This window comes from Gavia stellata, chromosome Z (genome assembly GCF_030936135.1).
Source record: "Gavia stellata isolate bGavSte3 chromosome Z, bGavSte3.hap2, whole genome shotgun sequence".
NCBI classification, from domain to species: domain Eukaryota; kingdom Metazoa; phylum Chordata; class Aves; order Gaviiformes; family Gaviidae; genus Gavia; species Gavia stellata.
The window spans coordinates 24172890-24194477 of record NC_082637.1 but is presented as its reverse complement, the minus strand read 5'-3'; the positions used below and the strand labels follow the sequence as shown (position 1 = coordinate 24194477).

Genomic DNA, 21588 nt, shown 5'->3' with positions numbered 1-21588 from the left:
GATCCATCCAGTCTAGCATCCCGTCTCTGGCAATAGCTTGTACAGTATCTGATACTCTAAAAGTCAGCAAATTGCCTCCCCAAGTTAACACAGTCAGGCAGTATTGTATCACTAGTACCCAGAGTTGGGGTGAGGGGAAGGAGAGGAGAGCATTTCTCACACAAAAATACTCAGATTTTCATAACATTCAACATTCTCTGGACACCCTTCCTTCTCTTTTGTCTCTCCCTCTCCCCATTCTGAATATATCCAAGTCCTTACTGTTTAAACATGTCATTGAATGAGATGAAGTTGGGGTGCTTCAAAAGGTGTGTAAATATGCAGGAAGCTTAAGCTAGGCTATTCAAGATTTAGAATACTATTTCTTCATTCTTCACTAGGTTTGCTGGAAATAAATAAAATGTAAGATTTCCAGACAGCAAATGTAATACTAGACATCCCTTGAGTAAAGCACGGATCATCTCTGAATTTAAGTCAAACAGTAGTCAATTCCAGGCCCAGATGCCTAGTCCAAATAAGCTTAGACATGGAGGAATTAACAAAAAATAAACAAACAAAAAACCCACCCCAAAAGCTCTGAGTTTCTCAGGCATGCCGAACAGCTAGAAGCAATAAATATACAAATTCAGCAGAAGAACAATTCACTAATACAAAATTACTGACTGAAGCAGTGGGCTAGCAGCTAGCATTTACATGTCAAGGTTTGACCCCATTCTAGCAGTAGAGGGGTGAAGGTGGAGAGAAAATTGGAGGAAAAAACAGATGTACCGCAGAAGGTTTTTTTTTCCTTTCTTCCTTTAAATGTTAGCGGCAATACTAAAACCCAAACAAACACTTATTTTTTGCCAAACAGAAAAGAAACCCCTCTTTCCAATATGTTTCTAATACAGACCTCTGGCATTCATTTATCCCTTGTAACAATCAAGTAAGTATTTTGTCAACTTTTTAAAAATGTAGTTGAGTAAATCAATGGCCTTAGCAGGAGAGACCTAATATAGAGCCAGCTTTTCCAGACTAGTGGAGGAACCTTGGCTCAAGTCTGGATGGGAGGAGGGGAGCAAACATGGCTTTAATCCATCTTTGTGCCTCACTGGCATAAATTACAGCAGCACTTTCTCTTTCGTTCCCCAAGCTAGCACCGGCATGTGAAAAAGACTGCTGCTTAGTTTTCAGGAGCTTACTGTGTTTGTCACAGTTAAGCTTCTGCAGCTGAATCTGCAGAAAGTGGTGCTAATCTTGAGGAAGCCATATTTCATAATCCTCAGTCTGAGGTATTATAGCAAAGAAACAGGCTGCATTTTAGAAAATGTGTATAAAGGCAGGTTTATGAAAGAAATATAACCAATATCTTTAGGTGTTTTTCCAGAAGAATTTCACTATGCAAAGTTTAATAGTAAATGCTGTACTAAATAGGAAAACCTGGAAATAAAACATGGAAGACATTATCAAATTTCTGTGGAGTAGATACTAACAGTGTGCATTGTGATTTAGTTCTTAAAATAAATGAAATCTTGCAATATAAAAACAGTCTGGCTAACTTCAACATTTATCTGATTCTGAAATTGCTATTTCACTAAAAAAAACCCAAACCCAAACCAATTCTAGCCTACCCTCTATAACACACATTGGAAAGGTGGTGCCTTGATATTTTTTTTTAGACCCAAATCTCTCTCAGCCATAAAGTCTTTTACTGGGAGAATACAAACTAAATGAAATACTGTGTTTTCCCAGTCCTAACTGCACCAGATTTCTCACTGAAACCAATGCTAAATATTCTGAGAGAAGTTTTCCTTGTATTATCCACAAAAACATTTTTTAAAGAAGATAAAGGATGGAACTATTGATGCTGCATAGAGAATACCTTCGATGAATATACAGATTTATTTTTTGTTTGTTCTGGAGCAAAATATAACCATCTCTACGAACTGGGTAAAAAATTATACAGTCAAATTGCAATCAATGTCCTGACAGAAAGGCTTAGCATTAGCACCCAATGCTGTCAAAATATTTAACTGGCCTCAGTGGTAGTTTTGCAAAATTCAGAAGTGGGAAGAGATTACAGAATTTGATATTTATAAACCAGGCTGCACTTTAAATGGTTAGCACTGAACTTCGGTGATGTTTTTGTCCACAGAAGCAATACATTAATAAAATCAGACCCATTCCCTTTATTTTTTGCTATAATCAGGTGACCAGATCTATGCAAAGCATCACTGCACAAATCAAAATAATATTTTCTGACCAAGAATGAGGTACCTTTAAAAGCCTTCTAAAAGCCATGAGATTTTAAACAGTCTATTTAAGTGAACAGTGCCATTAAATTCCCACTTGAATTGTTTTTAATCCTTGCTATCTTAAATGAGCTTTGTCACAAATAACTAAGATGACAACAGTCATGCCAACGTTAGTAATTACACAACACGCACATGGAACAATCTATTAAGCAAGATCTGAAATGCCTTTTTGTTTGAGATGGAAGACCTCTACTCTCACATAATTTTCATAACAACTTTTTCACCATAAGTTTAAAGGTATTTTCAGGCATTGTCTTATTCACTTCGATTTTAAAAAATGCCTATTTTTCCTATCCCTTAAATTAACCAACATCTAGAATAGCTCAGACTCAACAAAGGTATCTAACCATAAGAATGTCAAACTGAAAAACCATGTGAAAAACCTTCACCTCATTCCAAATTCCCAATTTACTCATTCTTGTCCTACGATACATCTGAAAGCTGAATGGATTTATGTTATTTCGTATCAAAAGAAAGAGTAAGTTTCAGAGTCTAGACATCCTCCCAAAAATACTTAAGCAACTGTCTCATTTGCATTTGTCACTTAGTTACAGCTATGACAGTGTTCCATGGGGAAGGAAAAAGTTGATGTCTTGCAAAGATTAAGAAGCTTTGTAGTTCACATCCAACAGCTTACATTTCACCCAGGAAACAATGCAGTGGTTCAGTTACGAAGCACTGGCATCACGTGTTATTAATTAAATGAACTATGCAGCACGCTGGCAGTCACAGTCAAATTCTAAATGGCTGCAGAGTGAATTACTGAGAGCAGATAGAGGTCAGTGATGAGATCTGAATCCAGAAGAAAAAATCGTAAACTTCTAGTGGGGTGCAGAATAAAGGAAAAATTACTGGGCTGCACTGTAACACAAACTCTAAAATCAACTGGAGGTCTACTTGCTGCCCTGACTTGTGAATTGATGGGATTAATAACAGACCAAACACTCTGCTGAGGACAATACAAACTCTGGCTGGTTCCCTAGTGGCAACAATAGTATAAAAGCACTTCATATAATCATGTTCATCTGATAAGGAACAGCTTTCACCTGTTAATATTCCAGTTTCTACACTGGATATTGAAGGTCCAGCAGGATGAATTGGGCATCTTCCATCCAATACAAACTGAAGAAGTAACAATAATGAAAACCCATACTTATCAGGACTCAGATTACCACCATGGAAACAGTCTTCCAAGCAAGAACAGAATATTGCCTCAATACAATGTTCATATACCAAAACCACCTGGTGCTCTTCTAGTATTTGCTACCTATTAGCTATTATGTACTTCAAATAAGAACTTCGTTTGTTTAGAAGTGAATGGTTGGGCATATCTTTTCAATCGATCCACAAAAAAAAAACCCAAAAAACCCCCATGATTTGCTAGCCTATATGTCTTCCAGGTTTTATAAGGTACTGTAGACTTGATTAGTTTAGTGTGCAGTATCTTTAGTTTGTTAGTTGTATGGAGTGCTGCTCCTTATCGCTCTCTACAATTACCTGAAAGGGGGTGGCAGAGAGGTGGGTGTTGGTCTCTTCTCCCAAGTGACTAGCGATAGTACAAGAGGCAATGGCCTTAAGTTGCGCCAGGGGAGGTTTAGGCTGGATATTAGGAAAAATTTCTTTACTGAGAGAGTGGTCAGGCATTGGAACAGGCTGCCCAGGGAGGTGGTGGACTCACCATCGCTGGAGGTGTTCAAGGAATGTGTGGACATGGCATTGCAGGACATGGTTTAGAGGGCATGGTGCTGCTGGGCTGATGGTTTGACTTGATGATCTTACCATTCCAACTTTAATGATTCTGCGATCCTGTGATTTTGAGTTTTGGGTTACTTGATCATGACAATTAAGCTTTAAATTCAAGAATGGTACTGAAGTTGGTTTGTAAACCTTCTTGTGCATTTTATCTATGAGAATGCACAAACAATGAAGACCCTTCATAGAAATATGGTAATATTGACCACTCAACCAGGTGAGCTTTAAAGAAGGAAAATGGTGGGTTCTTTTCTGCAGAAAATTCCATCAGCTCAAAAATTGTCAGGAGTGTAAAATTTCTCATAGGAACAGAAATACTTCAGTATGTCACTAAATCTAGCAGTTTCAGGAAGCCTCTGCTTGTTTTCAAAAAGCAGAGAGAGAAGTGCAGAAGGTAGTGCAGAATGTTGGTTAAGGCTATGACAGGTGGATTTTCATAGCAGAGAATCTGTTCCTTCCACAAAGACCACTATTCCATCTGGAAAAGTGTAGATACATATTTCTTACACTTCACAAGAATGTAAGGCTGGTAAAAATTCAGCTGGAGAGCCCTATTTTTAGGACTAGATAGCCACAGTTTCGTATCAAAGTGAAAAAATTAATGTGGTAGGGTTGGTTAGTTCACTTCCACTTACGACTTCACTGGAGAAGAATGTAATTACAGATGTATGTTTAATATGAAGTTTTGTGAAGAAGTGTTTTGAAAGTTTATTGTATTGAGAATTTATGTGATTTTGGCAAACATGAGTAGTAGTATGAAAAACAGGACACAATTCAGAAAGTGCAATGGCTGAATTTCAATAAAAGCAATCAACAGCATGGGTACAGGACAAAGCTAGGTTAGGCAACCGTTCAGTAGAAAAAGATTTGTGGCTTAGAAGGGATTGGAAACTAGGCATGAAAGAAACAATGACAAGTAAAGTAATCCTTCCACTCAACACTGACAAAGACTTAGCTGAGTGTTGTATCTAGTCTCGGATTTCATGCTTTGAAAGAGAGATGAACCACTCAGAACTCTCAGAATTACTTGATGGGAGGGTGTTTCAGAGTACTAAGTATCACTTTTATCCTATTTGAAGAGGAATATTTTGCACAGATTAGCTAAAGTAATCAATCTTTGAATATCCTTGATTACATTTGAATTTTCTTCTCCCGTAGCTGGATTCTCTGTATGGAAAACATTTTATGCTGTGTTCACAGTTTCATTATCTGCAGTTGCCATAACACTTTCTGGACTGAAATTTTGGTTTTACTATAGCTGTAACTATTGATATTATAATCAGAGCCCTGAAGTGGCACAAAAACCTGACTGGGTGTCACATGCATGCAACTATATGTATACAGCAGTCTAAGTCCTAAAGAAGTGTTCTGTATAAAGTGTAGCCTATGCAGTGTTTTCACTTTCAAATTCAAGCCTACCCAGTAATCCAGATGGGAAGTACCAAGTAGATGAATTACTCCAGCTGGGTCTTCTGCTGTGACACATTTGGTTTTCATACTATTAGTCTCTAAGCAGATGACACCTCACTGAAGCTGTGAGGGATCTCATCTACATTTTGGGGCAAAGTCTTCTTGGATAAGACTTTTAGCCCAGAGTGAGTGACTGAGCTCTGCCAGATCATCTCTACCTACCTCTGTTGCATTCTGTACAACCTTTGTGAAAGAGAAGAATAAAGTCATGCATCTGACTCATTCTTGTTTGGACTATAAGCAAATAAAGAACAACTCATGATCAAATAGGACTGAAGACATCTGACAAATCATTGAAAGAAAAGCATAAGCAATAGTTCTCAATATGGAACCACAGGGACAATAATGCTTGCACCTGGAAGAAGGAGGATCAAGCATGTCTTCCTGAGGTACCCAGATGCTGTAAAAATGTGTCTGTCTACTTGTTTGCAGACATTTTTGTTGTTATGAGTACCCTTCTTGGCAGTACATACCATGTTTATTTTGATACTTTTGAATTCTGTAGGGGAAATTGGATTTTGATCGCTGCAGATATATATATGTAATAGCTCTCACATAGCAGTAGAGTTTGCAATAGAATCTCTCAGCAAAGATTCTGGTATTTCATATTAAAACTTAGTATAATGCATTTCTCTTCAGCTCTCTTCACAACGCTTCCTCAGACGCCTTCTTAGACAGTAAAATCTGGTAATAATTATCAAACACCATACACACTGTTTACAATAGAGTCATATTTCTTCTTTTTTTCTTGCATAAAAAGTAGAATACTGCTGAAAAGTGCCCAAACGTCTGCTATGCTCCATGCCAATACAGCAGCTCAGCCAAATATGCAGAGAGACGTTTGCCAAATAAAAGAAAACATAACAAATTGGTAATGGTTTCTATCTTGACAGAAAATGAAAATTATACCTCAATGTGTGGCCACTCATGTGGACACATAAAAATGTCTTAGAGGCAATCATTTTACCTCAGATAACACACCCTGACAGTAGAGCAAAGCATACTGGTAGACTTTCACTTCCCAGAAAAACAGCAACCATGACCTACAAAACAGCCTGGAGGAAGCACATAATTTGTGCACATCATATATGCATATGCCGTACACTAATTATATTTAATAAAAATCAAATAAAGTAGAATTATTGTCTTCTGAGGAGTAGATTGGAATTAAGAAATAATTTTAGAATGTAAAGTCACTACAGTTATCTCAAATATTCCAATACAACAAAGACACTGAAAACATAAACATTTATCCCAAAATATGAAACTTAACTTTCCAAGTGATTCGAACAGTCATTAATGGCTTTTAGAAGACTTCATTGCTTTCTTAAAGTTGTATGTGTTTACAGCCAATTTGTGTAACACGTACATTTTACAATTTATTTCACTTAAAAGTAAATTCTTTGAACATAGACTGTCTCATCTGTCTGTAAAGTTAACATGCACATTTACTGCGCTGCAAAATTAATAACATGATAATTATTAGTCTATTATGTAGTTTCATATTATTCTAAGTCTTTGTTTTAGTGCAATTTTGAATGCAATATTATTTTCTGAACAAAAATACGACTTCATGATCTGAAATTGCAACATTCTTCTTCATCCAGTATGAATTACTTACAGAGAAAATAATTATCATCAATTAGATGTCAGCCGTTACTCAGAAAGGAATACGAAAGGAAGCGATTTTAAGACTGGTTATATTACTGTGACAAGAAAATATCAGACCCAAAGACCAGTCCTTCAGGTTCATGGGAAGGCTACATAAGGGAGGTTTACACTGGACATGGGAGATTTAGACTGGACATGAGGAAGCATTTCTTTACCAAGAGAGTGGTCAAACACTGGAACAGGCTTCTTAGAGAGGTGGTTGATGCCCCAAGCCTGGCAGTGTTTAAGAGGTGGTTGGACAGTGCCCTTAATAACATGCTTTAACTTGGTCAGCCCTGAATTGGTCAGGCAGTTGGACTACATGATCATTGTAGATTCCTTCCAACTGAAACAGTCTGTTCTATAATTCTTGGAGAACTAGGAAGCACATTGGTAGCTAAGAAGGACCTCAAAGTATCAGTGAAATCCAAGGACCTCAAAATTTATGCTGTATGTTATCCCTCATACTCAAAGAGCCTGAGATAGGAAAAGACATAATGAAGGACGACTACGTGGTTTGAAGAAGCTACCAAATAGATGGCGACAAAAGAAAACTTAAAATAATATCAAGTTAGTAATAAGAGTTATCCTGAAAGGGGCAAGATTTAGGAAATTATCTTCTCTATTGTTTCAAAAACAATAATCCAAAGCCAAGATGTTTGTGTTTTGATTTACCTGTTAAAATAGCCAGGAAATCTAAGCAAAGAAAGTAAGGCTGGATTTCCAGATAATGGAATTAACATTAAAAGCAGAAAGAAAACTTACACTTCAGAAACCCTGCATTTATATTTTAAAATACCATGTTTCGTTTTTCTTAGGTGCAATAAATAATTAAATAAACAAACAAATAATGAGAGAGACCCAGAGAAAGAGAGAGAGAGAGAGAGAGAGAGAGAGAGAGAGAGAGAGAGAGAGAAGAGAGAGAGAGAGAGAAAGAGAGAGAGAGAGAAAGAGAGAGAGAGAGAAAGAGAGAGAGAGAGAAAGAGAGAGAGAGAGAAAGAGAGAGAGAGAGAAAGAGAGAGAGAGAGGGTTTGGTTAGATTCTAAAGCTATGACAAATGCTCAGTTCTTCCTTGAAAAAAAAAATTAAATAAAGAATATAATCAATAAAACAAAAAGCAAAATGTTTGAAATGCTATTGTTTTGAAAGAATCACAGGATTTTTAATAGCCTACTTAGTAACACTTAAGTGCATTTGCAATGATGAAAATGCCAAGATATCTGTTAAGATGAAAGCAGACTACACTAAGACCCACAAAGAAACACTGAAAAAATAAATGCACTCATTACACACTACTTCCGTAAAAATGTTGTTTTATAAACTGCAAGTCTATGCTAAGTGCTGTACTAATAGTGTTAGTCTTTCTGCCAGTACATGTGTCTGAAGTTTTCTGCAAATCCTAGTACTTGCCTTGTGAGGTCTCAGCTCGATTCAGTGAAAAGCATGAAGGCTGCAGAATCTGTGTAGCTTTAATCTTAGTAAATTAAAATATATGCAATGATTTGTTATGTATATGATACAAACAAGAAAGGAAAAGTTATCTAAGAGTGATCTAAAATTTTAGTCTCATCAACACAACTGGTCTCAGAATTTGCAATTCAGCTTACCTTTCATGACCTACGATTTTTTTTTTTAATCTTTATGGAATGTATCTTCAAACAGTCTTAATATTTTGATTCAATATATAAAAAAATAAACATTTTCATAATATATCTTACTGTAACTTGATGTGTAACTTTCAGATGGTTGAACAATTTAATTTATCAACATGTGGAAAAAAATGTAAGTTAAGATGTAAAAAACATTTTTCCTTCCATATATTATCTTCCCTCACAGTCTTTTTAATAGTGTCTTTTCTCACTTCAGTATGCACATCTTTTTCATTTATAGAATGACAGTAAAAATAACTAAGTTATTTAGACAGTCTGCATTCATCTGAGAAAAATTACTTCATTTACATGGTTATCTTGCAGTTCTATATGAGTCCTCTCAAAACAGATGCAGGATGCTTTAATCACATTTAGCTACATAATTTAGTTTCTATTTAAAAAGGGAATCTAATGCACATGTTTGTACATTTTAGTTTTTCTCCTTACTGTAATTCAGTTTTTTTCAGGTCTAGCTACAGCTAGTTTGGAGATTTTGGGGCACGTAGGTATCCTATTGGTTTCCCTCTCCCAGGAAGGGAGCCTTTAAGAAGATCATACGGGTAGACCTGACATATTTTCACTTAACAGTTTTAAGTTATCTGAGGTACAGAAATATTGGTTGTCTTAAAATATTTGCCAAGAACTTTGTTAAAGTTCCTATTTTGTAGTAGTTTTGCTGTAGCTGTCATGGCTTAGGCATACAACTAACGAAAAAGTTGTAGCAGAGACGGCCTGTTTTATAAACCAGCTATACTGCTTGCTTTATAAAAAAAAATTACTGTCCTTAGAATACATTTTTGCTATTTTTTTTTTCTTTTTTTCTAGTCATTTTATGCAGATATTTTTATTGTCATCTAACAGCTTGCAGTCTAGGACTTCAGAATCACACTTCAAACCACATTGATTTTTATCCCCTTCCCCACTTAAGCTGGGTTCTTTGGATGGAAGATGAACATGAGACAACACAGTACAAGTTGCTTCCTTGACTGGGAGGTGTTGAGGTTGTAACTGCAGTGCTTTATCAGTTCCAGTGCTCCCCCACTTCCTTGGGGTCACCCTACACTTCAGATGAGTCTATCAGTCTATCTTCATCTCATTCATCAGTCTTTAAAAAACTTACCACCCCCAAGTGGTAAGTAGTTTTAGTACGACTTAAACTATGTGAAGCAAAATGTCTTCTACTCTCCTGCCTTATTTTCCAGAGTGCTGATCCAGCACGTTTTAGCTGACTCCTGCTGCAGCAGCTGTCTTCACATTTGGTGTTTCTGCTACTCCTTAAATTTACACTTAACAGTGAGACTATGTTAGTGCAGTAGGATTTCCAGCAGTAAACACAGAAATCCAAATCCAAAAAACTCACCATCCTTCATCATTATCTACTTCAGGTTCAGAAACCTCATTTTCAGGAGTTTCCTCAATTGCCTGGGTTAATTTTGATTTAAATCGGTCCAACAGTGCCAGCGTCTGAAATTAAATACATGGTTTTAAAGAAGTTATATATATTTACACACAACAACAGGTATATACAACCTATTTGAACTAATTTAAACTACTATTATTTTGAGAAATAGTACAACGAGATGGAAGAGAAATCTTTCATATGAATTTGAAAGAAATACTGTAGAGAGGCAAGTGAGAGGGCGAGAGGCAGCGGGGGGGGAGAGAGCGAGAACGCATTTAGAGCGCCCATCAAGACAAGCGAGAGTGAGCGAGCAATGTTGAGGCAGCAAGAGCAAAAAGGGAGGGCAACCTGCCCGTGTGAGAGAGCACTTGTCTGGCTGTCTAGTGAAATCAAAACATACATTTAAGGAACAAAGACTTGTGGCTACTTAGAGAATAAAAAAGCTGATTGAACAACGCTGACTATTGACAACGAATTTTACTGTTTGAACCTGCTGTCTTCTTCTTGTAAAGCAATCCACTGTATAAATTAAAGACCATTCAAGCTTTGAAGACCCAGTTTGATTGATATTTATATGCTTTACATTGCTGATCTTTTAAATTATGTACTGGCATAGAAAAAAATTCAAAGCTTTTGACTCAAATACAATGAACCACCTTAACTAATTCTACAGATACAGGTTCCTATGCTGCATACAGGAAGCTCACACTGAAATATATTTCATATTTTATTCTCCAGCTGACATTGCCCAGTCTTTCAGCTACAATGAAGTCACCAAATCTCAGGTGACACCTGAAGATCGTACTGCAGGTTTTGTTTCTGATCACCAGGAATGAGATCTTGATTATACCAGAATTGTATTCCTGAGCCTTGTGATGGGAGAGGGGGCTTTTCAAAAAAAGGGCAGGCCATAAGAGTCATTTGCACAGCCCACAGCTTATTTCTTGCTGATATCTGAGACATTCCTGGAAAGGAAAGCACCAGGGAATAAGGGCTTGACTGAATTTATGTGGCAGGCTACATTTGATCTGTACGTGATAGGTTGGCCACCTATGTTGTAAAACACCTCTGTATGGCTGTTTAGTTTTGTTTGGTCAAGTTTTTCAAATTTAGAAGAATAAAAACTAAACAAGAACAGAAAACAGAAATAGGAAATACCAGAAGTGTTCACTGGAATCAAATTTCCTTCTGGGAGCAATCTTAACTTTAGGAGTTTCCTGGCTTTTGAATTCTTTCAAAAACATATTTTAGCACTGCCAAAGGCAGGTTTTGGAGGGTTTTTTTGCATTTTTCTTTATTTTCTCTTTAATCTTCTGTTTAAGACGGGAGAGAGGAAAATTTCAAAGATATTTGGGCCTGCAAATCATTCAAGTTCTATAGCTTTCCATACTGTTGCAAAAAAACCCATACTTGCAACGTCTGAGACAGCAAGTCACTGCCTAAGCCATCAGAAGAAAACAAAATATCCCTTTCTACATGAAATTGTGACCAACCAAAGCCACATTCCTTGTGTCTTGTCTAAATTTCTTTGGTGCACCAGCACTCCTGTGAATAGACCTGGTGATAGAAATAATTTCAAAATATCTTAGTAGGCATTTTTGCAGTGAGTGATTAGATGCCACACTGTGGATCAAATAACTTATAAATTGACCCTTGTAAGGTTAGGACTTCCAATATCTAGTATTGTAAGGAGACGTATACCTTTCCCCCTTTTAACTCTTGTACAGAGGATGGAAAATGGTATTGTGCTGTAGGACCAGGTAGGAGGGATGCAAAGTTAGAAGAGGCTCTCCATAAGTGAAATGGATTACCAAGAACTTGATTAATTATTGCTGAATATTTCCCAGCAGGGTTACATAAATAAAAATTAAGATCTACTAAAATATACATCCCTGTCATCTCATCTTGTTTTCCTATGATGACCAGGGCAGGGCTGATACAAATTCATTAGAAGCGGTTTTAAGTCCCTTGATCCACATTGCCAACAGAGCTTTAGTACTCTTTGATTCAAAGTTAACGGGCTTTTGAATGTACAAAGTTTCCATAAACTTCTTAGTTTAGAGCTAAATCAGCTTGCCGCATGTATAAAGGTTTGCCAACTGCTGCTTTGAAGTTACTAAGCCTCAAGTTTCCAATCTCTTCTAGCTTCAGTTGAATATGAACATCTTCGTAGCTGAATTGACGTGCACTTATAAACCAATGCATTTGATGTACTGCACAGGTTTTAAATTAATGTTATTTTCCACTTCACAGGCAATTTCATATATTTAACAGTTTCAAACTTTCCAATTCTAGAAAAAACAAATATTTTTGTCAAACTTTACTTTGCTCATATTTGCATATTAAAGTCTAAGTACAACCTAACTTATTTTGAAAAATAATTTTCATTATATTTAAAAAGGGTTTTCTTTTTACAGTTCAGTTAAAAACTATTTCCGTTCATTTCACAACACCAAAAGGTATGGACGAATTTAGTATCTTTAAAACATAATTTAAAAATGTTAAAAATCCCAGCTTGGATAAATGCCAGGTATGTAGACTTCTGTCAAATGGAAAAGGAAAGCACTGTATAGAAATGCAAACTCTTGTAAATGTAATCAAGGATACCTCTTTGTGGGTAGCATTTCCTTTTGGAAGATTTTAGTGACTAAACTGATAGCACTTTCAAATACACATTGAAACTTCACTTACCTGTCTACCTGGATTATCAAATTAGGGGATCGAAGAGTACATATTTATTTTTACAAATAATAAGATTCTTTTAATGGAAAATGAAACATAACAGATTTAAAACTTTGTTTTTACACAAATGAAGAGAGAAACATTTTCAGAAATTTTTCTGGAATTTTTTCCCCAGGTTGTCAAACTATTACCTGATCTTCGCGAGAAACCCCTTTCTTTGGCTGCTGCTTACGCTTGTCTTCATATTTTCTCTTCTCTTGAAGGTATTCTTCAACAACACTGTTTGGAGCAGGTTCCTCCTCTGAATAAGGAAACATATTTGGTTAAACAAATTAAAGTCAGTTTTATGATTTAGTATAATTTTGGAAATCATTTGTGACTTCTGAAGTATCAAGCAAAACACTTCCATAAAATGTTTCAGTTGTATTGCTTTCTCAGCAAGTAGAGTGATTTGCTACTTGCTGAAATGAAAAACACAACATTGTACTGGGCAGACAACGAGCCCAAAAATTTTTGTTTCAATTCTATTTTACTATGGAGCCAGGGAAAGCAGGGTAACAGAAATAAAAACTCTGATGTTAAGATGAGAAGTGAAAACTGTTGAAATTCCTTTAACAAGTTTACCATCATTTCTGAAGGTCTTTCTTGGAGCAGCTGAACTGTTATGTGTATTAATATTCTATGACTATTTGTTACAGAGTAGACAAATATAGAGAAATTCACAGTTTTCTTGTTTTGTAGGCTGAAGTAGCCATAAATAAAATCCTTGATCTTGCAATAAGGAAAAAAACCATAACATTTTTACTTTACACAGAGTTCACCTTGTTGATCAGGAAAAAAACTCCGTAGTAACAAAGTAATATCTGGACTAGTCAACAGCTACTGTCCTTTGTCTTTTTTTAACAATTTATTCTCTGCAGAATATCCACTGTCATGACAAATTAACAATGTACCAGGACAAAAACTCAATTTGAAAATTGATCAACACCATCCTTTCACATTTTCTTCCTCTTCAATAGCATTAAGACATTTCACATATGGATTTAGTATACTTGAAATTTATTTACACATATTTACAGGACTGTTATTCCTGATAAGGAACATAAGAATAAAACCTCCAGATGTCCACTGCAAGCAATGAACAGAAAATATTTATGGAGGAAATTGTTTCAACAAATTTCAGGATATGCAGCCTGATGAACTGTAATTCTAAATCAAACCACATATCAGTTCTGTTTAGATGACTGCTGACAGCTATACAGAGAAAATTTCTGATTCCAAACTAAATTTCTCTCTCACCTAAAGTTTTCTATAAAGTTTATAAACATAGCATTTCATAATACGAGGAAATAAATTTGTAATGGTATATCTACATATAAAATTTTTGTTTTTATATTTCTACAAATAAAATCTCTGATTTCCTTTTATCCTAATTTATATGTTGCATATTGTGTTTAAAGAATATCAGGGAAAACAATCAAAGTATACACAATTCCATTCAGAGCTGTTTTTTTCCTGTTTTCCAGCTGGCATGTTGGATATAATGAAGAACAGAGGTTTACAGGTACCAGCAAGATAAAGAAAGAAAAAGCCATCTTCTAGAATGACCAAAAAAGAGAAATGCATATACACAGACATTTAGGGATGATTAAACAGCTGAATGAGTGAAATCAAATCTGCCATAAAATCTCATACAGCACAGTATCAGATAAACTGAAGAGAATAACAAAAAGTACAGTATAAAACTACCAATCATAATGGTTCAAGCTCCATCTTCTCCCCTATTACCTCAGACTCTTCTACTAATAAAAAACCCCATTCTTAATTCAAGACCAACCCCTTGTGAAGACAAAACACTAGTTTTTGCATAAATGCACGTATCCAATCAAACTTGTTGACTGTGTGGAAACAACAAACTGCCTTGTTTTACTAACATTTAGCCTCTAGATAAATAACTTGAACTACAAAAACACCTGCTTTCTTATAGAAAACAACCTTTCAGGTGTCATCTACCTCAAGGGGTACTTTGAAATGAATCCCATTTACCTGATGATAACCGCCAAGCAAGTTGGCAAGCAAAAGAACTGAGAAGTGTGTTCTTGAAAACTTACGAAAATGCCAGTCTCAGGCTGGCCATAAACATTAAAACCTGTGATCCAAACTTTGATATACATATGCTGAACTTAAAGATGTGATCCTTAGTCATACATGTCTTTTGACTTAGATTTTAGTTTAATCTAGCGCAGCTCAAATATAATTCTCATACAAATAGGTTAAATTCCCCTGCAGTTGTGTATTTGTATATTTTTATCACACTCATATGGTTGTCACTTACTGTTAACACAAATAATTTCAATTTCAGTTTAAGCCTTCTCTTGAGATTATTGTTTTCTTGGGTCTTTGCCTGTCAGAGTTTTTCTAATCCTCATCTTCTTTCTCCCTGCCTCCTAGGAAAGCCTTTTCATAAGTCAGACAAAAGATAATCAGATCCACCTGAACTAACTTCAGAGTGAGTCAACCAGAACAGTTATGCACTTGTATGCATCATATTTCTGCACTTTTCATTAAAATTACTTAAAGACATGCTTGTATTTCTCCATGAGGTCTTACAACCTATTACTCCACTTTAAAAGCAAGTAATACAACAGGAGGGATTTTCAAGAGCCCCTAAGTCAATGGGTTTCTAACACATTTTAAAGCATTTGAAAACTCCAAACAATCATTTCAAAACCACAAACAATGTCTATTTTTAAATATAAATAAAATATTCAGTTTTGATAAGTAGCAATTCTTTGATAAAATTATTTCATGTCTGCATGAATAAACTCAGGTAATTAGCAAGCAAAAGAAAACATCCGGAAGAGAGATTTGTTGGTGGGAAGAACACTTTTAAAATCTAAAAACCCTTTTCAAATGTAAAAATAGATTGCTGGCTACTACTTTATATCTCCTAGTCAGTAACCTAGAGCCCCTCCAAATCTTTTGCAATAGAGTTGGAAAAAAGAGGAACCACAGCACTGTATGATGGACTTGACCTTCACATCAAGCTTGACAAACAGGTCCAGCTTGCTGGTCCAGCAGAAGTATAAGGATCATTACATTGGTATTAAAATACTTAAGCTCCAAACTCCTTAATCTAAGAGGATTTATTCAGACAAAAATGAATGAAACGTGAAATGGATGCACAGCATTGAAATAACAATTAAATGCCTTATTTAAGTATTGCAGGATGCAGAAGACGCTCATTTAACAGGGATCTTGCACACTTGTGCCCTAGAGGCATCTCAACACAAAGTGTAAATAGCATCACGCAAAGAAAGATTTTTTCCTTAGTTTGAACAAGTTGTTGTGTACATTCTGTCAGTAAGGAAGGTGAGGGAAAAAAAAAAGAAAAAGACAACCTTCATTATTGAAAATACACTTCATCCTACTTTTAACAGGATTTGTAAGTACACTGCTACTTAGCTCAGCTAGCTTGAGTTACCGTCAAGAGATCCTTCATCTTCCTGTAACAAAAACTTTATCATTTAAGTAATTTGTTTTCTTTCAGATAGATTCTTCTATGAAATAATCCTTTAAGGAATAACAGATACCAACCTGATGGTGTAATCTAACCTAAAACTTTGTTTTTGGAACATGGTTTCCAATGATACCCTCAAACTAAGGAGCAGATTCAGAAGTCTTTAAACCAGAAAGGAAGAGAATGATTTAAAAAAAATACAGAAGGGTTTATTTTGCTCACACTTAAATTAGGAACAGTTCAAGTGATGTCAGTTTTTAACTACAAAATTGCAGAAGTATAACAAAGACATGAAAACTTGATCCAAGGGTGTTGAACTGAACTGAATGGCAGTCTGGATGGTTTTGGATCAATCTCTAAATAGGAAGTGGAACAGAAGTGAAAGCTTGATAAAGTAGTTTTAAGCTTAATTCCTAAAGCAGCTGGTAAATTTAATAGCATAATAAACACTCAACAAAAGTTGCATCAGACATGCTCTCTTTTGGAAATGGCAACTGCATTTTATCTTCCACTTTATGAAAACCAAGAAGTATGAGTTCTAGGCCTGCTAACTGTGATAGATCAGAAAAGTACAACCACTGCTTATGCTGACATTCATATTGGCCTTAATGACTGGACTTAATTCTTAGCATTACAGGTAGGGTAACTTTGGCTTAGCATGTACACCAGTTGTAGCACAGACAAGGTACAATTTGAGACTAATGTACTTCTGACAGTTTGCATACAATTTTCCACAGTATGAACTTTGTTGTTTTATCATTTTGTTATTTGTATCAGTCTTGGCAAACCTGGTAATAATGACAGTCCTTGTAATAAAGGAGGTAGAATTTGTATAAAATCTAGAGATTTTGTTTCCTTTTTAAGTAAGAGATAAGGAAGCGGCGCATAAAACATTTATTGGGAAAAGAAGGAGTTTGGTTTGCTGAAAGTATTACCAGAAACACATTAATCTTCAGAAGGGTAGAAAAAATATGTATTGTGACAGAGACAAATACATGCTGTTTCTGAAGGTTTAATGTCACCATAAAAAAGAAAAACCCTACAGTGCTAACAAGGATCAATGGAATAATTTTGGTTTATGTTTTTTCTTTGATGAGGTACTGCTAGCATGAAGATTTTTACAAAAATAGACTTAAGTATATTCCATTAGAAAACATTTCTGATATGCTGAACTGCACAAAGTGATCCCATTAACTCTTGTAATGCACTTTGCATATATAATCATAAGTTCATGCAGAACCAAGGTAAGATAACAAGGAGAGTGTACAAAGAAATCTGTACTTAAAGGCACCCCAGTTTATTTAGCAGGGTTTGTATATATTTTAAATGTGCTGGACCCATTAACTTTCATCATTACCTCAAATGCATTCTTTAGCAACTCAGATGACACATTTCATACGACAGAAGACCTACTGGACAGAAATTTCAAGAAATGCATGGTATAGCTAGACTAAATACTAAAGGGGAAAACAGAAAACTGAAACCCTGGACAACTCCTTGTTTGAAATGAAAGAAGTTATGACGAAATGCTTTTGTCCATTAAAATAAGAGGCCTGTATTTGTGTATTTCGCAGTACATTCCACTCTCAGCTATTCATCAATAATCAGCTTATATTGCATTCCTCTGGAAATATAGATATGCAGTACTGATTTTAAAAATCTTAATGAGATTCAAATCTTGACAAGAAGAACTATTTTTGTTCCAAAACAAAGAAAAGTCTTATGAATTACAAAAGAAACTCTGATACACCTTAACATTTCATGAATTAAAATGGAATTCCTATCAGAAGTGTCAGATGGAGAACAAAAAGCCACATTCTAGAATTAAGATCTAAGAGAGATAATACACCAGGAAAAAATGTCTTCCAGTATAAAGAGTACATCTATGAAAATAAAAACATTAATTCACTGTAAAGTAGTATAAAAATTAATACACCAGAAAATATAATATGAAATAATGTTATGCTTGAAAGAATTTATAACGTACTCTCCAGTATGTTTTTGTTTAAGACTACTTCTACTTACGGTTTTCTTTGCACCTTTAACTACTATTCAGTTACTGTCACTATAGCCCTCGCCTGCCTAAGTTCCTGAAGAGCCACTGTTTGCTTTCAAGTTAGGTAAGAGTCAGGAAATATTTACTAACAGTGAATAACTGCATAGATTTGCTTACAGAATGAGCTTCTAGGGTTGGACTGATTACTGGATTTTCAGTTTGCTGCAGTGAAAAAAGCAACAGTTCTAGAACAAACTTACTAGTTCATTTAGCCAACTCAAATAATAAAATCTTAGGTAATTCCTAGAGCTTCAAAACATTCCTTTGAAAGAGCAGAGCCCACTGATTTGTAAAACAGTGTAAACTTTAATACGCAACAGTGGAAGTTTCTAGTGAATCTTTTCTGCACACAGTCGCAGTCTAAAACATGGTTAATTTTCTAACGTCAGTTGATTTTGAGCACATGCTTAAGATTACTACTAAAATCAAAGCTGGCTTACAGTGAGGTTTTTGTCCTCTCTTCTTTTGCAGACAGAGAGACAAGAGGAAAAAGCATTCACTTTAGCAGGGAAGCGACTGAATAGGGATGATGGGTATTATTTTATGAGATTAAATAAGGAAAAAAATGTAAATAGTGGAAGAAAACATAAAGGTTTGCAAAAGTGACACATTCAAGATGCATACTTTAATACAATGCAGCTATACTGTATATACTGCAAAATCTTCATACTTAATGTATTTATGCTGCATAATTCCCAAGCCACGAAAATTTGGATTTTGTTGTTTTCATTATGTTCTCAAGGGTGCACAACTCTGTTTAAGTCTCAGACTTCAAGACAGCATCTTTCTGTGTAAGACAGGACTTAAAGATTTAAGTGCCACTGACATTACCCAAATTAAATAATAAAACAGAAATAATACATAATCTTAAATTGGCATTCTTGCTAGATTTTGCGAGTTTTCTAAACACTTCAATCATTCGATTCCCATACACCACAATTAAAAACAAAGCAGAAAATACTTCATGCCTCAGTAGCATTCTTACACTTGAATGTTGGTTTTTACATTAGTTGTTAAGTTTCTCTGCTCAGATAGTATTTTGTAGCTTTTCTGTTTTCTCACGTGTGACAACTAAATTTCATCATCCACAGATTATCAGACAGTTTACAAAAATGTTCTAACAAGAAAAACTAAAATACTACTTCCTAAATACTACCACTATTTAAAACCAACATATAGTTAAACAACTGGGCAGATGGTATTTATCTAAAGCAAATTTCATTGAAGTATATTCACAGGTTTACACTATTGGACTTTGAAAAGTGTATCTTTTTCAAATATTTGATTAAGAACTTCAAAATGCTAAAGTAATTCAGCACTCAAATTATAGCATTTGATGTAATTTCTGGCATCACTACAGCAAATGTCACATAAAAGAAAAACATCTTATTTAAAGTAAGGTCTTGACAGCAGTTTGGCATAGTCAACAATCTTATTCACAAATTGGAAGGCTGGTTATAATCAAACATGTATGGAGGGAATTAGGTTTTTTTCTCTGTCCTTGCGAAACAATGTAAGCACTTCAATTTTCACCCCCCAATCTTCCTTCGCTTCAATCATCTCTGAATACAAAAAAAAATAAGGTAGGCATGATATGTAACATGAAAATTTGAAGTAGTGATACTAAATGTGATACCAATACTAATAAAAATCTGTCAGTGAATGTAAAATAGATGTGCTGTGCTGCCACCCATTCATTAGTGTCCTCTCAGAATTAGACCTGATCCTGCAAAAAGTCCAGTATAACCTAAGCCTTATTCTCACAGTTCTGTGGTCTTCAGTGACTTTCTCCTGTTACAGTTGCAAGTTTTGGCTGAGATGCAGTGTTTATTAATCAAGCACAGAATCATATTAATGGAGTTACACAGCCTCTGAACTAGCTTTTTCTCCTAATGCAGCCAGCTCAGAGCACAGGCAGACACTGTGCAAGTGTCTGCACCATCTGCATAAACATACCTGGTACAGCATGACACAAGTCACTCTCCATCCCACATTCCCCAAGAGGACAGGCTGAGAACAATGGAAAAATCTCACATTCATTTCCTGACAGTAGTCCTTTTTAAATAGATGCAATTTCTTATCTGTAAACTAATGTGGAATAGGTAAACTGTTGTACATTTAGCAGATAACATCTGCATGTTGACAGCTCTATTGCACTGATGAAAATTCAGGCCAATAAACAAAAAACTACTAAGGGAACTAAGTGAGATATAATAAATGCTTTTAACTTTGGGGCAAAATTACTTGCTCAGGTACAACACCATTTTACTCCTGTTAGACTTCATTATATTCAAACTAAAGTTTTTCTAAAGTCTCTTCTGTTATTCTGCAGTTGTAAATGGCTGTTTCACAGTAAAGGTATCCTTCATTCCTTCCACTTACCATCTTTAAATACTTAAGATTCCACCCTTCCATCCCACTCCCTACCTAAATTAGACATATCCTCAAGTATCTCCTAATAAATTAGTTCACCTAGTCTTCTGCTAGTTTTGGGGCTTTTTTGTCCATTTGTATCCAATTGTTCAATATATTTTTTGGTGGTACAATACTTGGAACCAAGGGCAACAATACAACTGTGCTTTTACTGTTAATGCCTTTGTAACAATGACCACACAATCACAGCCATATCACAACGTAAATTCATGTTCAGTTTGTCTTCTAGTACAAACCTGAAATTTCTTTCACTGTTGTAGCTTTCCCAATTTCTTTATTTTATGAGTTTGTGCATGAAGTTATTCTTCCTTAATACTAAAGAAATAACCTTTTAACATCCCAACATGACTCTCAATTTATTTTCAATGACATTTTCCACAGCTTTTCTTCCCTCCCCCAATCTAGTACTTGCCGTAGTAGAATCTAGTATTTAGTGACATTTACTTTTCTTTCTTAATGATTAGTAAATTCATAGTTTTCCAACAATGTTTTTCCAATAGTCATAAGTTCCAGTGTAAATACTCAGTCCTCTTTCAATTTTGATAACACAGCAATCATAAAGTACAGTATAGTGAGGTGACATTACAGAATCACAGAACCATTAAGGCTGGAAAAGACCTGTAAGATCATCCAGTCCAACCATCAGCCCAACACCACCATGCCCACTAAGCCATGTCCTG

At 35.4% G+C, this 21588-nt stretch overlaps 1 protein-coding gene across 2 annotated transcripts in view; it reads right to left on the bottom strand.

Annotated features, from left to right (window-relative positions):
* CWC27 (CWC27 spliceosome associated cyclophilin) overlaps positions 1-21588 on the bottom strand; it is a 124861-nt gene that overhangs the window by 9686 nt on the left and 93587 nt on the right. For both annotated transcript variants that reach the window (XM_059833623.1, XM_059833624.1), the window contains exons 12-13: positions 13091-13200; positions 10176-10279 (exon numbers count right to left, since the gene is read on the bottom strand). In XM_059833623.1, the coding sequence (XP_059689606.1) occupies positions 10176-10279; positions 13091-13200 (214 nt within the window). The remainder of the gene's footprint in view (positions 1-10175; positions 10280-13090; positions 13201-21588) is intronic.